Raw genomic sequence first — 27105 nt, 5'->3', positions numbered from 1 at the left:
GTGATAGTTTTTAGGATATTATTTGGTATTTGTCTTTCTTTTAATATGTGAAAATAATATGTTTCTTTTAACTTTGTCAAATGCTTTTTCATAGTCAATAAATGCAATATGTGTTTCTAAATTATATTCTCTTCTTTTCTCTAGTATTAATTTTAGGCAAAAGGCTGGGTCTATACATGATCATCCTTTTCTAAATCCATTCTGTACCTCTAGAATAAAGTTTTCGGAATATTTCATTAATTTGTTATTTAAGATTCTGCTATATATTTTGTAATGGGAATTTAGTATACTGATACCTCTATAGTTTTTAGGGTCATCTCTATTACCCTTCTTAAAGATAGGAATCACAATTGCTTTTTTCCATTCTATTGGGGGGATACCAGTTGAGTACATTTTATTTATTTTGTTTTTATATAATATCCCTAATTTTAAATCTGAGGTGACAAAAGCTTTTAAACAAATGTAAAAATCTAGAAAGTATTATAGCACATCAAATAAAAAAAACTATAATAAATGATGATTATGAAGAGCTCAGGAGACAGCTTGCAGGTGTAACGTAGAATGAGGAGTTAGCTGGAAAAGAGATCAATGCAGCTTGGGGGATTTTCAAAAACTATCTAGTAGATGCAATGTTTAAATGTATTCCAAGGGTGAGAAGGTTAAATAAGGTAGGTGTGAGATGGATGAATAAAGAGATTAAGCATGCAATACAGAGAAAAAGGGCATTGTGGAGGCAGCATAAGAGAAGTGGAAATAACCAATTTCATGAGGTCTACAAAGACCAGGCAGGGAGGGTGCTTGGTTAGTGAGAGTAGCTAAAGAGAGGTATGAACAGCAGTTAGCTAATGAAGCCAAAAAGAATTGTAGGGAATTCTTTTGATACGTAGCCGGCAAAAGAAAGAATGATTATGGAAGGATGACAGTGATAGGAGAAAATGGTATAAAGACAGCTGTTGCAGAATGTGTGGTGGAGATACTTAATGAGCAATTCATAAAGGTCTTTCACTCTTATGAATGTGACTTCATGGAGAGATTGAGAGCAGTTGATGATGGGGAGGAGAGCCTGACTGTAAGTGAGCAAAAGGTGTTTGCAGAGTCGAGTAAACTAGATGTAAATAAGTCTGTGGGACTTGATAATATATCACCACATATTCTGAAAGAATGTGCCAGGGAGTTGACACCAGCCTTGACATATTTTTTTAATATGAGTCTTGCACTCTGTCAAGTTCCTAAGGAGTGGAAGGAAGGCAAGATTGTGCCACTCCATAAAGGAGGTGATCGAACTCAAGCATCAAACTATAGGCCTATCTGTGTGTCAGGTGTTGTGGTTAAGTTGTTGGAGAAGCTTGTGAGAACTAGGATCCAGAGTTGGGTTGACAACAATGGTATTATCTTTGATAGAGAGCATGGATTTGCTAAAGGGAGGTCATGCTTTAGTAATCTACTTACTTATTACAATAAAGTGACTGCTTCCTTGGACAGAGGAGAGGGATACACAGTAATATACTTGGATTTTGCAAAGGCTTTTGATAGAGTACCTCATGATAAGTTGACAGTCAAACTAGAGCAGATGGGGTTGGATATTAGATTAGTGCATTGGATTGGAGACTGGCTATCTGATAGGCATCAACAAGTTGTGTATGGGGGTGTGATATCCAGGAAAAGGAAAGTCACTAGTGGAGTACCTCAGGGGTCTGTTTTAGGGTCATTACTGTTTAATTTGTATATTAATGATATTGGAGAAGATTTGGATGGAGATATTCAATTGTTTGCAGATGATGCAAAGTTGGGATGAACCATGAAGTGTAGTGAAGATGTTGTGGCCTTACAAGAAGAGTTGAATAAATTGAGTGATTGGGCACGGAAATGGGGATGCAAGTTCAAAGTTGCAAAATGCAAGGTTTTAAAATTTGGAAAACAAAGATGGGATGCAGAATTTATTCTTGGTGAGAATATATTGTCGGAGGTAGAGGAAATAAGAGATCTGGGGGGTGTTAGTGGATAAGGATCTAAAATTTAGGGGACACATTACAAAAATTGTGAAGACGACACAAAGGCTTCTGGGAATGATGTGCAGGACACCGACATGTAGAAGTAGGGAGATTCTTGTTCCGTTGTATAATGCTTTGATTAGGCCACACATGGACTATTGTGCCCAGATTTGGTCACCGGGATTTCAGAAGGATGAAGAGATGTTGGAAAGGGTCCAAAGGGGACTGACTAAGGAATGTTGAGTATGAGGAAATATTGAGAAGATGTAATTTGCAGAGTCTGGTGGAGAGGAGGAAGAGGAGAGATATGATAGAGACCTACAAGTTGGTAAGGGGGTTGTTATAAGATCAATGGTGGCGAAGTTCTACAGAAAATAGTGGGAGATCATGGGAGAACCAGAGGTCATCCCTGGAAACTGTATAAAGAGGGTGTGAGTAGGAGAGTGAGAGGCAGGTTTTTTTCGTGCAGAGTTGTGAATGATTGGAATGCCTTGCCTGAGAGTGTGGTGTCTGCAAGGAGTTTGAGTGTGTTTAAGACACGGTATGATGAGATGTGTGTGTGTGATAAATCTTCGACTCCATGAGGTCTTAGGGTAATAATAATAATAATGTAAAGCACATCTTCTTGCAGACATGTATAATGCTATGCATTATGGGAAGAGTCACTACCCAGACCAGTTTCGGCCTTTATTGAGGTCTCTTCAGTGGGAGCAAGAGGTGATACCAAGTTGAAACAATGCAGAACTCATATTTCCATATGCCAGTAGTCAAAAGACATTTAACTTTTTTTATCAATCCACCTATATCTTGGTCTTCATCTCACACCTTATTATTAAATTACTCTGGATTAGGGAAAGATTTTGTAAAGTTTTTTCATTTGCTTAGATTATAAATTATATATTTAGTTTAATCTTTTATTCAAGTGTAAGCAAACAAAGTTTACACCTGATATCTTCAGCAAGAAAATGTGCTTTACATTATGGGATACTAAGGAAAGTGATGAGAACTCAGTCCACCTTTGTCACGAATTGCCCCAGTCTTGAAGATACTGGGGCAATTCGTGATGAACTGAGAGTTTGCCATTCAGAAAAGATGACGGCAGGTGCATTTACTCTGTGTTTGATGAGTATACTTGTCTTTGCTTGATTTTAATTACAGATGTGGATGCAAATTTTCAGAACAAAATTCCACCATTAAAGGGTTAATTCTCTCTCTCTCTTTCTGTAAAAAATATACTTTATGATCATTTTTCATTAACTTATGAATTTTCATTAGATAATGCTACTATTTAGAATTTATGATCAAACATGTTGAAGCCTAGTTTAACATCATGGCTTTTAAGACATCAGTAAAAGAGTTTTTTTAGGGGAAAAGGATGGCAAAATTGATAGGGTTGGCTCTGGCTAAGATCATACTGCACCAATACACATCTCAGCAGTATGCAAGGAAATAAATACAAAAAAAAAAAAAAAAGAGCATAAGAGCTATAAAAATCAATGTATACAAAAATGTAAAAGGTGAATAAAAACAAATGAAAAAGCTTATATACACTAAGCTGAGCCCACAGGTAGTGCAAGACCAAGGCAACTCATGGTAAAAGTGGAGCAAGTTCTGATCACTAATCTTAATATTTACCCTTAATGCCAAAACACATCTCCAAGAAGGGGATGTATGATGTTTTGTATTAAAGGCAAGGGGCCACTACCCAGACCGGTTTCGACCTTTATTGAGGTCTCATCAGTGGGAGCTAGGCTAGAAATACCAAGATTTAGTAATGCAGAGCTTGTAAGTATTTTACCAAAACAAGTTACCATAAGGGGTCGAAACCAGTCTGGGTAGTGGCCCCTTGCCTTTAATACAAAACATCATACATCCCCTTCTTGGAGATGGGGATATGAAGATTAGTGATCAGAGCTTGCTCCACTTTTACCACGAGTTGCCTTGGTCTTGCACTACCTGTGGGATCAGCTAGTCTTGCATAAATTGCAGGCGCAAACTTGACATTTTGTCTGTTTGCTTACTTGGAAAAAATGGAGTAAAACCAGGTTTAAAATTGCTTGTTATGATCATTTTTTTTAACTTTTAAAAATACTTTTTTAAAAGTATTTTTAACTATACCCAAGTTAAAAATACTTTCCACACTAAGCTGAAATAATAAAACTAATGATACAATGTATTCATTAGGCTTCATGAACAAAGAATTTACCAATATTTAGATAAAATAAAATGAAATGAAGAAATAGAAAGGCTTAGTATAAAAACTATACTAAAAACAGCAGCAAATGAGAGCTTAAGAAAGACCAAAAATTTCAATACAAAGAAAACAACTGAAGATATTGCACAATACAATCAAAGAAATAATCAAAATGAATCATATCATAAATGGTTAGCAGTAAAAGATTGGAAGATAAAATAGAATATAAAAAATAATAGCCATTTCTAAAAGAGAATTCAAAAAAGACAGAGAATCATGGAACAAATTTGTTTCTATTCTTTCTTTTAAGGTTACACGGCGATCAGCATTCATATTTATAAATTTAGGGACACTAAAACACATGTGTTTGACAGATTATTGTATTAATTACTAATAAAATAAAACTTGACATTTCGACCCCTGTATCAAGGTCATCATCGGAAGGATACAAGTGTACAAGGAAGCAAGCTACATGCTCTAGCCCTGTATACTGGTAAACTAAATCTACGTACTTAATTAATCCTTTTCCCTAGCCTGACTTCTCGTGATAAAAAAAAAAAAAAAATATATATATATATATATATATATAAATACAAATAAATAAATACAACTACAATAAACTGCTAAAGTCCTCATGTATTAATATTCTTCTGTCATTACTGTTTGCACAGTTCTGACTGTTATAATATGATTTCTTTCAGTTGCTGTTGAATGCTACAAACACTTCACTAGGTTGTCTTCTTGTAGTGGGATTTTTCTATGGTTAGTTGAGGTTCTTATACCCATCTACAACCTGTATAACAACCTAAACTAGCCATAGAAAAATCCCACTACAAGAAGACAACCTAGTGAAGTGTTTGTAACCTTCAACAGCAACTGAAAGAAATCATATTATAACAATCAGAACTGTGCAAACAGTAATGACAGAAGAATATTAATACATGAGGACTTTAGCAGTTTATTGTAGTTGTATTTATATATATATATATATATTTTTTTTTTTATCACTAGAGGTCAGGCTAAGGAAAAGGATTAATTAAGTACACCGGTACACAGGGCTAGAGCATGTAGCTTGGTTCCTTATACACTTGTACCCTTCCGAAGATGGCCTCGATACAGGGGTCTAAATGTCAAGTTTTATTTTATTAGTAATTAATAAAATAATCTGTTCAATACGTGTGTTTTTGTGTCCCTAAATTTATAAATATGAAATTTGTTTCTAATTTAGAATGATTTATATAAAATAAGACCCAATGTATATAAGATTTTGAAACATTTAAGTACAGATATTAAAGAAAGTGTAAAATTAAACAGAGAATTGAAATTAGCAAAAATTCTAAATTTCTATACAGAATTGTGGACAAATAAATATTTTAAAAAATATAACTGGCAAACATTTAATGAAAATGAAAATACTAAAGAAGAATTAGAAATCAGCCTGAAAGAAACAAGAAATGGAAAATCACCTGGAGAATAAGTTAGGTAGAGAATTATATAATATGCAGGAATAAGGTTCAAAGAAAGACTTATTATTTTTAAATAAAATCTATTCAACAAGCAACCCATCAATAGAATGGGGAAAAAAGGAATAGTGATCCCTATCTTTAAAAAAGATATAGAGATGACCGTAAAAATTATAGAGGTATAAGTACAGGTATCCCTCGATTAACGCGGTTAATTAATCCCTCAATGTTACCACGTATATCAAAATCGCGTTGATTAAATATAATAATCAATGGTAAAAAGTACAATTTGTCCATGATCGATTACGGTATTAATAATTTGTTTTTTATGGTACTCTTTTAGGAAAGATAAAAAATGAATGCAAAGTAAATGTTTAATAAATACTTGTACCTACATTATTTACTGCAATTTTTTTTATCAAAAGAAGTTATTAAGAGTCGTTTGAACAGTTTTAGTTTTTGCCTTATCGGCATAAATTCTACGATAACAAGCAAAATGACTCTCCAAACCTCGGCAAACAAGCAATAAAACAAAGAAAAAAGCACTGCAAATATAATACATGATGGTACAAATTAAATGGATATTGAATCCAACATTATTTCATAGCCAAATATAGAAACTACAAGAGTTTTGTGCCGAATATATAGAAACTAAAAGTTTTTTTTTGCAGATGCAAGCATAAGCAACCTTTTGGGCAATTAAAGGTGGAGTAAGCTCCAGATCAATTTCCTTAGTATTTTCCATAATGTAAAGCACATCTCCTAGAGGAGATGTATGATAAATAAGCCTTTGGTTCTCTATTTCAGTAATACATAATGGTTTGTTTATTTTCAGTTACAATCTAAAAATTATTGAACAAAGAATAAAAACAATAAAAAAATAAATAAAAAACCTAAACCATACTATACTGACATCGGAAGTCATGGTATATCTCTCAGATACAATTTACTGTCGAATATCACAAAACCTTTACATAACACGTGTTAAACCAAACTGACAGCAAAAAAAGTGCAGAATATCACTTGTAACATATGAATGCACAGCTACTCATGACCTCCAAGCTATACACTGAATTGTGTAAGAATATTTATATTAAACATTTTGCATGTATCTGTCAGATCATCCATTGTATACCACGGTGGTCTCAAGCCTTGCAATAAAACTCATCTACCACCAAAAAAACATTTAAAAAATCGCAGTTAGAATTTGAACTTAGGCTGTTAGTAGCAACATTATAATGCAAACTACAAACATCGACATGCATTAGCTGATATTTTCTAATTAGAAGAACACAAAACAGCTTGAATTTATATTAACGTTTTGCCTACTACTGTGCAAACGTGGAGCATACAAATCTAACTGGAAATGAATAATTATTTTTATATTTATATTATTATTAACCATTACATATAAGTTTCTATCTACGTCAAGTGTAGGTCTAATCTGAAGAAAATTGAACTGTGGGTTGATATTTTAACATGAATCACTAACCAAACATTATCAAAAACAAAAAAAAAGTCAACAAAAAATTAAGACAAAAATAAATGGAATTAGATCTGCAGGGTTAAAGGCGCGTTAATCAAAACTCTTTCCGCGTATATCAAGGGATTGCCGCAATTCATTTCACTGTGTTAATCAAATCTGCGTTAAGCAAAAGCGCATTAAGCAAGGGATACCTGTATTCTAAATTCCTGTTACAAAATATATAGTGGAATTTCAAATAATAAATTAATAAAATATTTTGAAAGCTTTATTTTAGAAGTAAAAAATGGATTTAAAAAAGGACAATCGTGTATAGACCCAGCTTTTCACCCAAAATTAACAGAGAAGAGAATACAATTTAGAAACACATATTACATTTATTGACTTTGAAAAAGCATTTGATAAAGTTAAAATAAGTGTTTTATTTAAAAGAAAGAAAAGAAAGACAAATATCAAATAATGTCCTAAAAGCTATCATAAGTATATATGAAAATAATGAAATACAAATAAGATTAAATTATGAACTATCATATCTGGGAGAGATAAACCAGGGAGTCCAACAGGGATGTGCCCTTTCAGCAACTCTTTTTAATATTTATATAAATGAAATAATAAAACGAAATAAAAATTTCCATCAAAGTATCAAACTTTCTCCTACAGTGAACTTAAACACACTCCTTTTTGGTGATGACCATATAATAATTACAAATTCTGAAGATAACTACTTACAGAAAGATATTTTAAATTTAAATGAAATAGCTAAAGATTATGGAATTATAATATCAGCAGAAAAATCAAAAATGATGTCCTTTAAAGGACAAGATTCAATAAAAACTAAAATAGTAATAGATAAGATTTTAGAACAGGTGAACTCATTTAACTACCTAAGATTTATGATTAGGTAGTTAAATGAAACAAGGACAGGTTTATATGAAAAAGATGTAAACCTAAAAATTCCAAAATATATAAAAATAACAGGAGTAATTAACTCTATATTTAAACCTAACCTAGTTCAAAAACAAACCAGACCAATGTATACAATACATTGGCCTTACCAGTCCTATTGTATGGAAGTGAAATCTGGACAATAAAAGACAAAGAATAATAACAGATGAATGAAGTTTATGGGAAAAACTGCAAAGGATACTCTATTCTATCACAAAAGAAATGAAGAAATTATTATTACTAGTTGACATTCCCAGGGAGTCCAAAGACTCATCAAGGGGAGGGCACCTGCTCTCCAACTCTGTCTCCACCACGCGATCCACCAACTACAACGAACTGCAACTACACCAACGGCATGTACCATCCACTACCACCACTAGTATTTTCACATACAATCAAAGATATCCATGCCCACGATGGGATTCGAACCCACAGCCTTTTTTTCTAGAGAGAGAGTGGATATGCTAACCACTCTGCCAGCCAGGCTGGCAAAATTATGAAAGAATTAAACCAGGAGTTAGTAATATAAAAAATTTAAAAAAATAAATATAAATGGATGGAAAGATTACCAAAACAAGCCTTCAATTACAAACCATTAGGAAAAAGAAGACCAGGGCGTCCTCTAAAGAGATTCAATGATGACTTCTAAGGAACAGGCCATACTACGCCTAAATCCTTGAAAAACATGATGATGGTGTATACAATGTATATAATTTATATAAAGGCGATAAATATTAATACTCTGTAAAAAATATAAAAACGAGAATATACTTTATGAATCTCATAAAATCTGGCTCAGCACAAGACAGATTACGAATGTGAATGAAATAGTAGCTATTCTCGTTGAAGAAACAAGGGTAATTCATTAAAATATGATGGCTAGTCCAGTACTGCATAATCTCTCAATAGGCAGGAGTGTGCATGATGAATATGACTTAATATGAAGAGTAGCCTAGAAAGAAGAACTTCCTCTTTATGTTCCCTATATAAACTATAGGCTGCCATTTTTTTTTGAAAGTTTATTTTTCACTTGGTTAGAGTATAATAAATTTAGTTTAATCCTTTATCCAAGTGTGAGCAAACAAAGTTTGCGCCTGCAAGTATCTTCAGGACTGTGGTAAGGTGGTATAACACCAGGGCAACTCGTTGCAAAGGTGGAGCAAGCTACCAACGCTCCTGCTCAGTATAGCCTGGCTCCCACTGAAGAGACCTCAATAAAGGTCGAAACTAGTCTGGGTAGTGGCCCTTCCCTTAATGCATAACATTAGACATATCTGCAAGGAGATGTGTTTTGCATTATAGGAGATACTGAGATAGGAGTGTTGGTTTCTTGCTCCACCTTTGCAACGAGTTGCCCTGGTGTTGTACCACCTTACCCCAGTCCTGAAGATACTTTCAGGCGCAAACTTTGTTTGCTCACACTTGGATAACGGATTAAACTAAATTTATTATATAGGCTGCCATAATCTGATTTCAGGCTAGATTTAATGGAAAGGACTGCCACTGGGATAAAAGTTTATCTCATTATCTGCCTGTAATTAGTGTAGGGAATAGGCAAATGGTGAAAGTTTGAGAAACGAGCTCAAATATGTCTGCAGCTTTGCTTCCCTTAATGCAGTTTCCATAACTAGGAGAAGACATGTTGGATGCGAGAGAGAGAGAGAATCAAATTATTCCAGTCATGCTTGAAAGGGAAAAGCTGTTGGTAGACAATGGAGGGGTAAAATATTTGGGTAGCCTGCAGAAAGATAAGCTACATGCTGGTATGTGTGAATGCCAATGCAGTAGTATATTTGATTGCTTCAGTGCAACGTAATCTATGCTAATATCTAGAGCTTTCAAGAATGTTTTTGTATGCAAACCAAAGGATTTAATAGCACTCTGATTAATGTTGTACAGCTTCATCCACTGTGTACAAAAAATAGTTGAATGCACAAAATGGTCTGGTAAGGATTTTAATTTGGTAGCATATAGCAGAGAGAGCTGTTGCGATCAAAGTGACAAGGATCATTCATTTGCCTCAATGTATAGCCTATGGATTGGTGGAGAGCCAAATGCTTCAGTTGCAACTCTTACAGCTTTGTGATAGGATAGGGTCCAGCTAAAACAAGGTGCAATGGATGTTCATTGTTTCATTGCACTTACCTTGTGAGCAGCATGTGTGAAGAAGGAAAGAGTTTCTTGTCAAATATGAGCCCAAAGAAATTGGTAGCTGGCAGAACTAGGTTTAAAGTTCATCCTAGTTGAATATTCTGGATTAGGATAAAGATTACATCTGAAGCAAAAGTTCACACAAATTTTCTACTGGAAAAATATGAACCTATTTGCAAGTACCCATTTTATTTAGAAGATGGCCAATGGGCTTGCTACAGCTGTCTTTCTATGACCTTCAATATTACATGAATGACAGAAGATAACGACATTACTTACAGCTGGTGAAAGTTGTTCGATTATCAAGTTAACCTTGATTGCCAAAAGCCTGACACTGTTGAACTGTCTCCCCTTAGGTATGCAATAAAGAGAAGGTGCCCACTTGGACTTGAAAGATTCAGTTAGATAAAAATTCTAGATAAAAAGAAAGTGGTTCTCTCTGTGACCAAAGTTATGTAGGTCTTTTAATATTCCAAATCTCTAAGCAGTTGTATGCTTTCTCTATATTAAAGAAAACAGATGAGAGATGATCACCTGTTAAGTGATGTTTGTGATAGCAAGACTGTATTCTGGAAAAAGGTTATTTTTCTGAAGAAACCATAAAAGATCAGAGAACCATTTTTTCCAGAATCCTGCATAAGCAGCTGTTCTTAGTGACTGGTCAATAGTTCACTGAGTATTCTGGATCATTCCCTTTACCTATGTCATCCAGAAAAAGGATTCTCACAGAATATTCTGTTGAACAGGTACAGTAGCTGATCCTTGACAGGAAGCGACAGATGTTTTATTATGTAATATTAGCAGGAAACTTAAATGTAACTGCTCACTTCCCATTTTAAATCATCTGTATACTCTTGTCTAACTAATCTGAAGACATTGCTATCAACAACGACACAATCAATGCAACTATTTATTTTATCTTCTCTCCATGTGAATTTGTACATATTTTTACATATTACAAGAGTTTGACACAGTTGGATGGTAACTGCCTCTACATCTGCATTAAGCAAAACTTGCTAGAAGGGAATACGGTTGCCCATAGAGATAGTGCCTCCTCTATGGGCAGGTCAATCCCCTGTCCTATCCTTACAAATGATGGTTACCTTTTGTAATGCAGGAGTGTCACAAGCTTTCTTCTGTTCTTCCTTGGCTGATGTGCAATCAGAGTACCTATACAGTTTATGGGGAAGTAGAAACCTGACTAGATGTTTTAGGAATTGCAATTGTGGTAACTTGTGTAATACAGCCATATGACTTGCTGCATCACTGATAGGAGATGATGCTGACCATTGTAGAATTAAATTCTACTAGGGAAGAGAAGGTGAGCCAATCAGTTGCTCAATTTTTCATGGTGATATCCATGTTGTAATACATGGATACATGCTTTCCCATGAAATCCACTTATCTACATGGTTGTCCCAGGGAGAAAAGTGAATATCACTGGAAAATATCTGCCAGATAAGTTGCCATATGTTTACCATTTAAAGAGCAGGAAACTGATAAGGTGGTGAGCAGACAGTTAAGTAGGTGGCAGTGAGTGCCCAGATAAACTTATTGTGTTAATTCCTGTGTTCAAGAGGGAGAGATTACTGTTTTTGAGCATGCACTCAACGTTTTTTGTAAAATTAATTCATGGTTCTCATAGAGTGTTGTGTCCATTTAAAAGGAAAGGAAAAAAAAGAAAATTGCTGGAATGGTTGTTTGAGTGGTAAGTGTATCCATTCTCCAACAGGCTGTGGGTGCTAATCATGGATGTTTGTGATCGTCTTAGGTGGGAGATGAATTTCATCACCTGGTGTTAGACTACTTCAGTTATTGGAATCCTGAAGTGACTTGAAAAAAAAGTTCATGTTTGATCTCTAGAACAGGGTTTCCAGATTATGTAAATAATAAATCAATAAAAAAAAAAATTACACACACACACACACACACAGTCTGGTCAATTTTTACGTGGTAGATACGTTCCATAGAAAACCGCATATAAAAAACTGCACAAAAAAGACCTAACTTACATTGAAAAATTAGGGATACGGGTCATAATTTTCAAAAACCCCATAAAACCGAAGCAATGAATTAAAATAAACCTAAAATTGTATATAAAAGTTTATAAAAATTCAGGAAAATAAGAATGCCTAGTTTGTTTTAAAGATTTATTCATTTAATTTTATTGAAAAGTAATAATTTTTTTTACATTTTTAGACAATATTCAGCAATGTTTGCAAACCGGTGCAAAATCACTTCCATCACCAGAAGAGATAGTCAGTGCATGAAATATGTATGGCAAAGGCAATGATTCTTCACAAACAGAATTAGTTTACCCTATCCTTCTGTGCTGATTTTTTTCTTCTGACAATGTAATCAGTGATTAAACTTTGCGATGATGATTTTAGTAATTTTTTATACAGCTCATGATCTCCAGATAAGTTCTTCAGCTGATGTTGGAAATTAAAAGCTCGTTAAGAATTTGTGTCATTAACAAGAATATGATTTTCCAATTTATTGCATAGTTCAAAACCTTCTCAAATTATATTTGCAATGAGAGGGCAGGTTTTTGTTCCGCTTCACTATCGTTTTCTGGATCTTCGACGATATCTCAAGTTAATCGATATCCAATAATATCATCGTCACTTAAGCCATTATCCACAAGCAATTCGTCTACATTACGTTTTTCAATCTTTCTAAGGCAAAGGACCAGTAAAATGCTGAAAACAAATTCTACGGACAACTAAGTTACAAAGGCATAACTTGGCGGGGGGAGGGGGGGGGGTTCCACTCCGGGCTGCACTTTTTTGGTGTTTAAGAAATCTTGACTTACTGTCTATAAAACAGCAACTGAGTGATAAAATAGATTTCGAAAATGTCGACGATTTTACGAACAGAATAGCAAGAAAAATAACATTTTAGAGTGTCAGAATTAAAGTTTTACTTTAAAAATAAACATAGTGTTTTTAATTTATTTCCCTACATGTCATTTTGACTTTTCGTAATTTCTTTTAAAGACCTAAGTAGGAATTAGCAACATTTCGGAAAAGCTGTACAATTTATAACATAATAAATCTAAAAGCATGTTTTGAATACATATGGAAACATAATTAAATTGGAAGTAAACGATTAAAAGTGTATCATCATTGAACAAAGTTTTAATTTTTATTAAACAAATAAATAATATGATCTAATTATGTTACTACTTACTTTTAATGAGATGGTTGAACTTCTCGGCCCTTGAAGAGTTGCTGGATATCTGGCTCAAAATTGGTCAAATTCAGTCGAAGATCGGAGCACACACGAAGACGATTTCTGTATTTTGTTTTTATTTGAAGGAGCGATGAAAATCCTTTCTCACAAAGATAGGTTGTAGAGAACTGCATGACGATTTTCAATGCTTCTTCAGATAATGCGGGAAATTCACTCCTTACTGAAGGCGAGATCCAAAATCGAGCCAAACCAAGATCACGGAACTGCATTTTAAGTCAACTGCCACTTGAAAGCTTAATTAACTGTTCTTTTTTCGATAACGAAAGGTCGTTCTAGTTACTACAAGCCTGAAATGGATTGTGAACCCACAGAAATTTCTTATAAAAGTTATTCAGAAAATATGTTTCAAAATTCCATTTCAGACAATATCATTTTCCACTAAAAACAATTCTAATGTTGGAAAAGGTGCAAATTGTCTGTCTTTTACATAATTAATCCATAAAACCAGTTTTTTCTCGAATGCCTTTATTTTGTCGTAGGCATCAAGAACAGTTAAAGAATTTCCCTGAAGAGAGAGATTTAGTTCATTTAATTTCGAAAAAATGTCTAGATAGTGTTGATAACCATGCTTCGTCAAGGAGTGATGCAAAATCAGAATTAAGCTAATTTACAAATAATAAAACTTCGTGCCTTAATTGAAATAACCTTGTTAGTACTTTGCCTCTGGAAAGCCAGCAAATTTCAGGATGAAGCAAAAGTTATGTATATTCACTGTCCATTTCATCACAGAGTACTGAAAATAACCTTTTATTTAACGGTCGAGCTTTAATAAAATTAACTAGCTTTACGGAAGCTAACGCTTCCCTGTGTATGAAATAATGTACCCAATTCATATCCAGAGCTACTTCCTTGACCATAGAAACAACCCCACTATGCCTGCCTGTAAGGGTACGAGCTCCATCCGAATAGGAGCCTATCCATTTTTCCCACTAGATCCCTTGTGTATTATGTAATTATTGAGAGTGTGAAATATTTCTTCTCCAGTTGTTCAGGATGACAAAGTTCTACAAAACAGAATATCATCATGAATATTGTTATCATGCGCATATCTTACATAGCATATTAAATGCGCATCACTTGTAACATCAGTAGTCTCGTCTATTTGCAATGCATAATAAGGGCTCTTCTTAACTCTTTCGATTAACTGAGATTCTACGTCACCTGGAATGTCATTAATTCTGCGACTGACAGTGTCATTTGAAAGAGGAATCAAATCAACATCTTTTAGTAACTTGTTGCCAAACATAGTTTTTACCACATCTTTTATAGCTGGAAGTAGTAATTTTTCCCCGATAGAATGAGTTTTCGCTGTTTTCGCTATGTGCAAATTTAAGAGATAGATGCTTCCAGTGTCTTGCTATTAATCGAACCCATGGCCGAAACTATATCTTTCCCACTATTTAATGTCCCTAAACGTCGCTGAAAAAATTCAATTGGCTTATTTTTCACATCACAATGTTTGGTTTCTAAATGTCTTCGGAGTTTCACAGGTTTCATGCAATCGTTTGACAACACTTCATAACACAAAACACATTGAGGTTTCTGTTCACTTTCATCTCCACACCAAGTAAACCCGAATTCCAAATATAAACTGTCATATTTCCTACTGTATTTTTTCTTTGAACTGCTTGTATCTTTTCCTTCTTTAATAGCATCAGATTTACTTGCCGTTACAACACGTGTATCACAATTAGGGTTAGCATCACCTGTTACATTTGCAATTCTTTTCAAAGTCCTAGTTCTAAGTCACTTTTCCATTATTAAAAAACGTTTCTGAAAAATATATAAATATATAATACTAAGGTTGACTCAGGACACACTTTGTCCAAGTATCACTTAGCACTTGTCAAGATATACTGAGCCTTGGTTGAAGGAGGGAAACCTTCAATAATAAAAATCAATAAACAAGCCATTGGTTGAAATGTGGATAACACATGTTCATTTCAAATATGAAAAACAGCAAGTGAAGGCAGAAACTGTTATCCATTATCTATATGGATCTAATGTGATCCATATAGATAATGAATAACAGAGGGGACAATGTACATCCTTGTCTGACACCAGATTTAAAATTAAACCATCTTCCTGTACTTCCTTCAATTCTAACTGCTGACTTACAACTCAAATAAAGACTAAGTGTTGCTAGATATAATGCCCCATTGACACCATATAAGGGTAGGGTATCGAATAGCTTCTCTCTTGGCACCTTGTCATATGCCTTTTCCAGATCTACAAAACTTAAATACAGATCTTTGCTATATTCCCATGATTTCTCAACAACTTGTCATAAAGTGAAAATCTGATCCTGACAGCCTCTATTTGGCCTGAATCCAGCTGGTTCTTCCAACTTCTCTTCCACAATCCTCCTCAACCTTTTCTTAAGTACACTTGCATATATCTTACCAGGAATGCTCAGTACAGAAATACCTCTGTTATTCTCATATTCAATTTTATTTCCCTTTTTATATATGGGTACTATGAGAGCTCTACTCCAATCATCTTGGAATTCGTCCCTCTGTCCAGGCCTTCTGAACTATGCAATGCAGCCACTATAAGACTTTTATGCCTCCATACGTGAGCATTTCTGGTCGAATATCATCTACTGCTGCTGGCCTTTCCATATTTCAAGCTTTTGATGGCTTTTTCTACTTCAAGTATGGATATGTATTCCTGACTGCATGCCTGGTCAGTGTTTTTTTACTACTGTGCTGTCATCACTGCTTCTACCATTTAGCAATTTTCACCTTCATACTAAAAATCTTCCCATGACTTTTGTTTAGCTTATTTTACAGCATTTAGCTTTCTTACATTTGTCTCTGTATTCTCTAAGAGCACGAGCTGACTTATCTGCCAGGAACTTTTGATATGCTTTCTTCTTTTCTTTCACTGCCTCTTTAACTTCGTGTCAACCATGGAGTTCTGATTTTTCTTTCCTTGTAGACAATCTCACCACATGCCTCTGGCTGAATCAATCAATGTTTTCTTCAGGGCTTGCCAATGAATCTCCGAGGTTTGTTTCCTGTTCTCAAACTCTTTCATTTTTTTTTCAATAATGTCTCTGTATTTTAGTCTACAGTTCACATATGAGAGCTGCTCAACTTTTATTTGCTTTAAAACTTTCTTACATGTTCTTGTTTTGAATTGAGCATTTTAGAACATTGAATTAATTAATCGAATAAACAAGAAAAATCACAATCTGTTCAAAAGAATACCAAATGTTATTTGAACAATGGTATCCATATGAGTTTTTTGTGTTTACTGATTTAATCACTGTTTTAATATTTTACAGTATCTCAAAAGATTTATCAACTTTACTTATTCATAGAAATAGGTGGCATAGATACATATTCATCTCTTTCTCTTTCTCTCTCTCTCTCTCTACATACACACACACACACACACACACACACACAAGATTTGTTTCTGTTTACTTCCATTTTGGGATATTTGATAAATGAAATACAAAGTCCCACCTCACCAAAACTGAAGGGACCTCGCCGCTCCTTTTCTGCATTACCAAAGTACCATTCTTTCTCAGTTTCTTTCATCATATCAGGAGAAGCTTCAATCACATTTGTCTAAATTGAGAAACTTAATATATAGCAAACAAATATAAAACAATGTTAATAAATACATATTAATTAGTTCCATTTCTTAGTCTTAGCCATCTATTTTATGATATTAAGAAAGAACACATCAATTTCATTGATTACTAAAAATTATATGTAAGCAATATTCTTTTATATAAATGCAATTAGATGTGTTGTATCATCACTTTTGTATTCTGGTTTAAGCTGATAAGAATACAATCTGATCAGCTAAATTCCAGCTTGTCAGCACATCCTCATTTGTCCAGTATCAAAGAAGATATCTCCTAAAAGTGGTAGACCACAAGAAGGTGACATTGCACTTTAGGCAGGAAGCTCCTGGTCAGTCCATATTCCTTAAAGGGTGGATTAAAGGTTATATAACCTTGAAACACTGCTATAGAAACTAAAAACAGAACTTTACAAACCAGTTTGGGTATCTAATAAGCAGAGTGGTGGTTTCAAGTCCAATAACTAAAATCATCTATGATGTTTTTAAAGCATTTACTATTATATATGCATGTGATACTGCATTAGTAAGGAAGACTGAACTGACTTGAAATGATATAATCACTGGTCTTTAGAATACAGTTTAACTCTAGTTCATATGTTACTAATATGCAACAAGTTAACAATGTTTTATGGGTGGGAATGGCATTTAAAAAAAGTATCATTGATTATTTTTTTACTGAATTTTGAAGCATGTGTTGAACAAAATAGTGGTATGAACAAGATCTGTATGCAACACAGCAAAATCAAATATAATTAATGGTGTAGATATCTCATTTCATTTTCCTTTTATCCTCTTTTATCTTGCAGTGTCGAGGGTTTATTAATCATTGGACCTCAAATTGTTCACAGGATAGGGTGGTCAGCCCTATGCCCCGGTGTATCCTATGTCTGTAGTGTTGAGTTCTCAAGGTTGGTTTGCCTGCTTTGGGGGATGAAAAACCACAGGATAAACTGGGGGAAAAAACCTACTGTCCATGCCCGAGACTGGCTAACTTGGCTATGGCTGAGGAAGATCCTTCAGCTCCTCACATCACCGACAGGAATAGAACCTAGGACACTTCTTCCTCATGCATATGGTTGCAAAGTGCACAGCCACTAGGCTAACTGCATGGACTGGTGTAGATATTTTAAGAATAATTCGTTGTCATGAGTGCATGTGTGGTGGGAAGTGGAGGAGGTATTTGCTGAGAGAATAAGCAGGAAAACGAGAGGGGGTATGAGTTAGTGATAATACATTGCAATGAGGAAACAAAAGAGTGAGATGAAAGAGAAAGAAAGTAGAAACGAGAAAACAAAAGTATGAGTGTGGAAGCAAAAGAAAGGAATGACCTCAAATCTTGTGGATACACAAGATTTGAGGAATGAGTTGATCAGAATGAGAAATGAGCAGTGAGTTTAAATGTTTGGTAGGAAAAAATGAAAGTGTGCAAATGGATAGAATGAAGGAAAGTAGAGAAAAAGAAGTGATGACAAATGACTTGAGAATGTATGGTGATCCCATTATTAAAAGTGTGGTGAATGAGACAATCCACTAGGTCTGCTTTCCAGGAAGTAGAATGAGAAACATTATGGTTAATTATTAGAAGCTATGGATTTTTAACAATTTGGATATAAGAAGCACATGAATAGGAGAGTTCATGGTGGTTGCAGAAACAAATGATTTGGTCAGACATATAGAGAATGTGGGGATGGATATCAGGAGATTATTGAGAAGAATGAAATATAAGAATGTAGTAAGAAAGCTGGTCAAGTGTGCTGCCAAGTATGATATTGAAAACTGAGAGAGCAGGGATCATGAATAGCATGTTGACAGAGCTGTGTGAAGAAAGGGATTTTCTTGCAATTTGTAAATGTGTCAGATGCATTTGAGGGAAGGATGGATTTGTAAAAAAAGTGACAGACTGTATTTAAATTAATCTGGTATGAGTCAACTGAGAGACTTGTTGCTAGAAGGAAGAGCCATCAGTGATGTAAACAAAAAAGATCGCAGGAAATAAGAGGTGAAAGTGAAAGATTAGAAGCATGTTGAAACTAACATGCTTGTTAACAAATAGTTGTGTGAGAGATGAGAGAACAGAAGTGTAACATGGTCGGGGGAGGGGGGGGTACAGAGAGAAAGAGAGAGAGTATGAGGAAACTAAATGCTAGAAGCAATAGTGAATCTGTGTATGAGGATGGTCAGGATAGGAATCAGATGGCTTGAAATGTAAAGGGATAGTTGAATCTGAAGAGAGATATGGAGAATAAATGATGATAAAGATAACTGGGCATAGGTAGGTTTGGAGAAATCACAACCAACAGATAGCATGGTTAGGACTGGTTATAGACCTAAAAGTAAATTGATATATTTATTTAGAAATGACAGGAGAATCATAAAATAAGAGATGAAATTGTTTCACTGATTGGATTTATTCACCCCAAAATTGTTCTAATAAGTGAAATGTGGTTAGATGAGGATGATATCCTGATGAGAAAAGAAATGGAAGAACACATTACTTTTTGTAAGGATAGAAAAGATGCATACTGCTGATAATATCAGAGGGAAATAGTGGCAATGGTTTTTGAGACAATATGATGTTGATAGGAAGAGATATTTAATCTTATGTATAGGCTATAGGCCAGAGAATGTATAAGCTACTAGTGTTAGCAAAAAAGGGAAGGGAAAACAATTATGGATGATTTTAATTATGGTAATATAGATTAACTCCTCCTTGGGGTGGTACCCCCCCCCTCCCCATGCCAGACCCAATTCCAGATAAGGGAGGAGAGCTGGGCAAAGGGCTACAATCACACACAAAAATTCCCCAATTATGAAAACTAAGAGTCTAAGTAAACCAGCATACCAGGTGTGAGGACCTGCAGAATTTCTGAACACCACTATTTAAGTTAGCAAGAGGATGATGAACGGCTGAAATTTCAAAGGCAATACCTACAGGAACCTTTGAAACAGATGAAGTTGCAACCTTCACCTAAACAGAAAATGTTAATTGCAACATGGAATGTTAGAACTATATTTCAAACCAGAAGTGATTAAGGAAATGAAAAAATACAAATTAGATATTTTAGGAATAAGTCAACTGAGACAGACAAGCTTTGGAAAAGTGAAAACTGTAGATGATGTTAAATATTTTATTCAGAATCAGATAAAAATCAAGAAAGAAGAAGAGTGGCATTTGTATTTAGTGTATACAATTAAAAGCTTGATAAATTGGTAGTCCATAACTGATTCAATAATAATGGCTAGATTATATTAAAAATGTATAAGCTAATTATAATACAAATTTATGCATCAACAAATAAGAAGGATCTTGAAGAGAAAAAGTACCAAAGCATGTCATGATTATTCTTATGGATGACATGAATGTTAAATTTGGCAAAAGAAATAATGAAGATGAGATTAGTAGGTAATGAAGAATGTGGTGAAAGTTTTTTCACTTGGTTACACATAGGTACTATAAACTAAAGATGCCAGGAAATTATATATTCTTGGTTTCATCCTTTATCCAAGTGCATGCAAACAATGTTTGTGAGTGAAGTATCTTCACGACTGGGCTACTTGTATATAGAAGCTAATGATTTCATATCGATTCCCATGGTATCCCATGATGCAAAACACATACACCCTTTCAAATGTGTATAATAGAATGCATTGTGAGGACTACTACCAAGACCAGTTTTGACCTTTATTGAGGTCTCATCAGAGGGAGGGAATTGATGCTAACTGATACTAAGGCAATTTACGTGAAGTCATTAATCTCTCTATACAATTAGCCCAGTTGTGAAACTACTCCACGTGCAAACATTGTTTGCATACACTTGGATAAAGGATCAAACCAAGAATATAATTTCTTGGCATCTTTAATTTATAATGAAACATGTGGTCCAAGAAATGAGAATGGTGACTTACTGGTGGCATTTTGTGAAATTAATAATCTTGTGATAGGAAGCAGCTTATTTAAACATAAAATGACTTGCATATCACCAGATGGCAAAACCAAAACCGATCATACTGCAATCAAGGGTAAATTTAGGAGTTTGCTCTTAGATATTAAAGTAAAGTGAGGAGCTAATGTGTGATCTGATTCATAATTTATTAACAACAAAAATTAAAACTGCATGGAATTTAAAAATATATATAGAAATCAAAGTGGAAGAATAAGATTATGTGTAAATTAAAAATGAATAACATAAAGAAATATTTTTCTATATATCCTTTTCTATCAATCTATTTAACTGATTTCATATTTTGGAAAATGAGAAGCTAGAAAGTGAGAAAGTAGAAATTGCCCAAAAGACATGATCGAAAAGCAATGGAAAAATTATTATTATTACCACCACCCCAAAAACTCATGGAGTCAAAGACTCATCTGGGAGGTCCTTTTATCACACACACACAGCTCATCATACCATGTTTTAAACACATTCAAAATCTTTGCAGACACCACATTCTCAGGCAAGGCATTCAAATCATTCACAACTCTGCACGGAAAAAACCTGCCTCTCACTCCCGCTACTCACACCCTCTTTATACAGTTTCCAGGGATAACCTCTGGTTCTCCCCTGATCTCCACTATTCTCTGTAAAACTTCTCCAGCATTGATCCTATAACAACCCCTTACCAACTTGTAGGTATCTATCATATCTCCCCTCTTGCTCCTGTCCACCAAATCTGCAAATTACATCTTCTCAATCTTTCCTCATACTCGACATTCCAGAGGGCAGAAACTACCTTAGTCAGTCTCCTTTGGACCCTTTCCAACATCTCTTCATCCTTCTGAAAACCCGGTGACCAAATCTGGGCACAATAGTCCATGTGTGGGCTAATCAAAGCCTTATACAACAGAACAAGAATCTCCCTACTTCTACACGTCAGTGTCCTCCGCATCATTCCCAGAAACCTTTGTGTTGTCTTCACAATTTTGGCGATGTGTCCCCTAAATTTTAGATCCTTATCCACTATCACCCCCAGATCTCTTATTTCCTCTACCTCCAACAATATATTCTCACCAAGCATAAATTCTGCATCCCATCTTTGTTTTCCAAATTTTAAAACCTTACATTTTGCAACAGTGAATTCACAACCCCATTTCCGTGCCCAATCACTCAATCTATTGAAGTCTTCCGGTAAGGCCATAACATCTTCACTACACTTCATGGTTCGTCCCAACTTTGCACCATCTGCAAACAATTGAATATCTCCATCCAAATCTTCACCTATATCATTAATATACAAATTAAACAACAACGGACCTAAAACAGACCCCTGAGGCACTCCACTAGTGACTTTCCTTTTCCTGGATATCGCTCCCCCATACACAACTTGTTGATACCTATCAGATAGCCAGTCTCCAATCCAATGCACCAATCTAATATCCAACCCCATCTTCTCTAGTTTGACTGTCAACATATCATGAGGTACTCTATCAAAAGTTTGCAAAATCCAAGTATATTACTGTTTATCCTTTTCCTCTGTCCAAGGAAGCAGTCACTTTATTATAATAAGTAAGTAGATTACTAAAACATAACCTCCCTTTAGCAAATTCATGCTGTCCATCAAAGATAATGACATTGTTATCGGTATCTGGAGAGTTCATCAAAAAGGCAATTCATCGAATGAACAATTCGTCACAAATGCAATTCATCGAAAAAACAGTTCACCAAAAATTTAAAATTTTCGAAAATGTTATGAGAAAATTGATCCATTTAGAACAAAACATGAACCGCGAATAGGGAGATTACAATGCTACTTTCATAGGGAAAAATTATAGAACAATATGGTTCTTATAGTCTTTCTTGTCCGATAACTGTTTCATGTCTGTTCATTCGATCGACTGATTTGCATGTTTCCGGAAGAAAAACCCAGCCGTATGTATATTATGCCTGCTAACTTGCCTTTAGCAGAACAGGACTGATAAAAATTATGCGTAAATGGGATCCAACTACCCAGGTCTTTCTAACTAAACGGCTTCGTTTTTACCGACTGAACTATGTGGGCTTCATTATTATTATTGTTACCAGTGGTAATATGCGACTTCCATAAAGCAATTATTATGGGATGAATTTTACTCAGATTCGCTATTTGAAACTTTTACAAGAAAATGTTGAACCGTTCCAGTTTTCAGTTCAGCTATATTCAGAGCGACAAAGAAATAATGTGTCCAAATTATGTACTCTATTACAAAAACTCTCTGACTTAAATGACTTAGTAGACGTTGTTGGTACAAGAAGATGTCTGCATGGTTCAGTTTTTGTTCTAAACGGATTACTTTTACCATAACATTATCGAAAATTTGAAATTTTCGGTGAATTGTTTTTCGATGAATTGCATTTTCGACGAATTGTCTTTCGATGAATTGTTCATTCAAAGAATTGTCTTTCGATGAATTTTCCTGTAACCTTGTTATCAACCCAACTCTGGATCCTAGTTCTCACAAGCTTCTCCAACAACTTAACCACAACACCTGACACACAGATAGGCCTATACTTTGATGCTTGAGTTCGATCACCTCCTTTATGAAGTGGCACAATCTTGTCCTCCTTCCACTCCTTAGGAACTTAATCGAGTGCAAGACTCTTATTAAAAAAAATATGTCAAGGCAGGTGTCAATTCTCTGGCACTTTCCTTCAGAATATGCGGTGATATATTATCAAGTCCCAAAGCCTTATTTATATCTAGTTTACTCAACTCCCCAAACACCTCTTGCTCACTTACAGTCAGTCGCTCCGCTCCATCAACAACTGCTCTCAATCTCTCCATGAAGTCACATTCACAAGATTGACCTTTATGAACTGCTAATTAAGTATCTCCACCACACCTTCTGCAACAGCTGTCTTTATACCATTTTCTCCAATCAATGTCATCCTTCCATAATCATTATTTCTTTTGCTGGCTACATATCGAAAGAACTCCCTAGGATTCTTTTTGGCTTCATTAGCTAACTGATGTTCATACCTCTCTTTAGCTACTCTCACCAACCAAGTCACCCTCCTTGCTTGGTCTTTGTAGACCTCATGAAATTGGTTATTTCCACTTCTCTTATGCTGCCTCCACAATGCCCTTTTTCTCTGTATTGCATGCTTAATCTCTTTATTCATCCATCTCACACCTACCTTATTTAACCTTCTCACCCTTGGAATACATTTAGACATTGCATCTACTAAATAGTTTTTGAAAATTCCCCCAAGCTGCATTGATCTCTTTTCCAGCTAACTTCTCATTCCACGCTACACCTGCAAGCTGTCTCCTGAGCTCTTTAAAATCACCCCACCCCCTTGTAGTTCCACATATACCCTTTGATCACAGAGGTCCTCGCATTGCTGGCAACCACCGAGGTAATCACCACATGGTCACGCTACCAATTGGTGGATGATTTGACACCTCGTTTACAATTACATCCTCTGATGAGATGACCAAATCCAAGACCTTCAATCCTCGTGTGCCCTCTGTTACATACTGTCTGAGGTAGTTATCCCTCAAAAACTCAAGAAACTCATTTTCTTTACTTCCAGTTGCTATCTCATCATTCCACTCTCTATTGCCATAATTAAAATCACCCAGAATCATCACCCTTTTCTTATTTACTTTGCTAATTTGATTGTACATTTCATTATCACCACCATCCACATTACCTGGTCTACAGCAACATCCCACCAAGTATTTGATTCCATTCACCTCTATCTCACACCATACTGTCTCAAAACCACTGACACTATTTCCCTCTTGCATCTCCACTTTATATGGACATAACTCTTTCTCTATCATCAATAGCAATCCCTCTCCCTTTTTACCCCCTCTGTCCTCACGAAACACATCATACCCTTCCATCTCTATTCCTGTCAGGATATCATCCTCTTCCAACCATGTCTCACTTATTCCAACAATCTTTGGGTGAACAGACGCAATCAATGCAACCATTTCATCTGGCTTGTTTCTTATACTTCTAGCATTTGTATACAAACACAACAGCTCATTTCTGGATCTACAGCTAGTTCCATTGATACTACCACTCACTCGATGTGATCTCTCCATGTTCGACTGGGGCCATTTCCCTTTCTGCTTCTTCATTTTAAAACCCTTTTCAATTCCAACTGTTTCCTCTTGATCCCTGGTCATCCCATTCCTTTTCTGCCTACATATGCTCACCTCCTCTTGGAGCATCCACCTTTCTCATGCTGTGTACCCCTGTCCACCCTGAGCCCTCCTGTTTCCCTGCTCCTCTTGCACACCCATTCTCTCATTTTCTATACTCATACCACTCACTTCCCCATTCATATCCACCTCTTCAATCTCTCCTGTCTTACTCTCCCATTCTTCCACATCACTTCCTACTCGATCTAATTCATTCTCTCTATTCACTTCTCTACCTTCCAGCAGCAGTCTCTCCAAGCAACTCACACCATAACCACTAAAATGCAGTCCATCGCTCCCATACAGCTCACTTCGTCCCTTAAACTCATTCCACACATTAACAAACTGTACTCCCGTCTCCTCACACATTTCAGCCAGCATATCATTCATAATCCTTGATCTTTGCCTCATTTCACCACAGTCATACCTAGGCAACACGCTAACCACCCTTCCTGTCACACTATTCTCTTTTATCCTTCTAAGCAGCCTCCTGATATCCATTGTGACACACTCTTTGTCCTCTCTCAAATCATTCGTACCTATTAATACTATTAACTCCTTTGCTCGCTCCTGCCTCATATCCAATGTCTCAATCACTCTACTCATTTAAGCGCCTGGAAAACATACCTTGTGCATTCTATCCTCCAGACATCTTTAATAATGGAGTTACCATACAACGCCAGATGCTCATCTTTCGTTAACTCTTTCACTACATCATTATTTATTTTAATAGTTTTTACCTGAATTTTCTTAATTTCATTCCGCATCCATTTCATTTCTTGCCTCATCCAATCCAATTCAACTTCCAAATCTCGCAACACATTCTCTCTATCATTCAATATTTCTAACTTTTTTAACTCTCGATTCCCCTCTTCTCACTTTCACTCTCATTCATCCTTCTTTGTTTCTGTACTTTCGGTCCAACATGCATCCAACTTTCGCTATCATTCTTCTGATTTTCACACTCATTCATCTTTCTTTGTTTCCGTACTTTCAGTCCAACATGCATCCAACTTTTGCTATCATTCTTCCCACTTTCACACTCATTCATCTTTCTTTGTTTCTGTTCTTTCAGTCCAACATGCGTCGAACTTTCACTATCATCCATTCTTTTGATGTTTTTCACTTTCGATTTCCGCGTCATGCCATTTCTAGTTTCATTCGTTCTCTCAATTTCGTTTTCTTCTGCCACTCTCACCTCACTTTCGTCCCGTTTAACATCTGTTACGGTTTTCAAATCGCTCTTTTTCTTTTTTACTGATTTTTAAACATTTTTTTTATTTCATTAAACATTTGTAAACATATTTTTTGTTGGCATCCCTTATCCGCTCTACCAAAGACCAACCACTTCCCCTAGACCTACCTGGTGTATACCAGGTCCCTTGCAGCTGCAAATTGTCCTACTTTGGCCAAACAGGCAGAACAACAAATATCAGGATCTCAGAACACCAAGACTACATCCGGTTCCACCAGTACAGCCACTCTGGGCTGGCAGACCATGCCTTAGATACCCACCATAAAATTCGTTGGAAGAAAACAAAAATAATTCATCGCAGCAAGTTTAAATACGAAAGATTATTCAAAGAATCTTCAGCAACTCTAAAAAACGTTCCTAACCTCAACAAATTTGGGTGCATGAAACTACCCCCAATTTGGGAGACTTACATTATGAGAACTTCAGCCCAACTGCCAAGACTACCAAATTAGCTTGCCAGAGGGCACCATTAGGACTTTAGGAACAATATTAGTTTCTTGCTTTCTTCCTCATTTGCTTTGTGTTAGTGCCTGCGTGCACATACCATATCTTAATGTTCCTGAAGATGGCAATGTGATGTTGCCGAAATATAGAAGTTATTCATTAAAGTTACCTTTAATTAATATACTTTATTTGCGTTG

At 35.4% G+C, this 27105-nt stretch overlaps 1 protein-coding gene across 1 annotated transcript in view; it reads right to left on the bottom strand.

The window, feature by feature from the left end:
- The window catches only part of Rme-8 (receptor mediated endocytosis 8), a 1025705-nt gene that overhangs the window by 490446 nt on the left and 508154 nt on the right, over positions 1-27105 (bottom strand). Inside the window, exon 26 of the mRNA XM_090414028.1 lies at positions 16956-17060. Within this exon, the coding sequence (XP_090270154.1) occupies positions 16956-17060 (105 nt within the window). The remainder of the gene's footprint in view (positions 1-16955; positions 17061-27105) is intronic.

The sequence above is a fragment of the Typopeltis vanoorti genome, chromosome 2, assembly GCF_054136105.1.
Source record: "Typopeltis vanoorti isolate ZY-2024b chromosome 2, IOZ_Tvanoo_1.0, whole genome shotgun sequence".
Taxonomy (NCBI): Eukaryota; Metazoa; Arthropoda; class Arachnida; order Uropygi; family Thelyphonidae; genus Typopeltis; species Typopeltis vanoorti.
The sequence above is the reverse complement of the archived record's forward strand: the minus strand, read 5'-3'. Positions and strand labels throughout refer to the sequence as shown.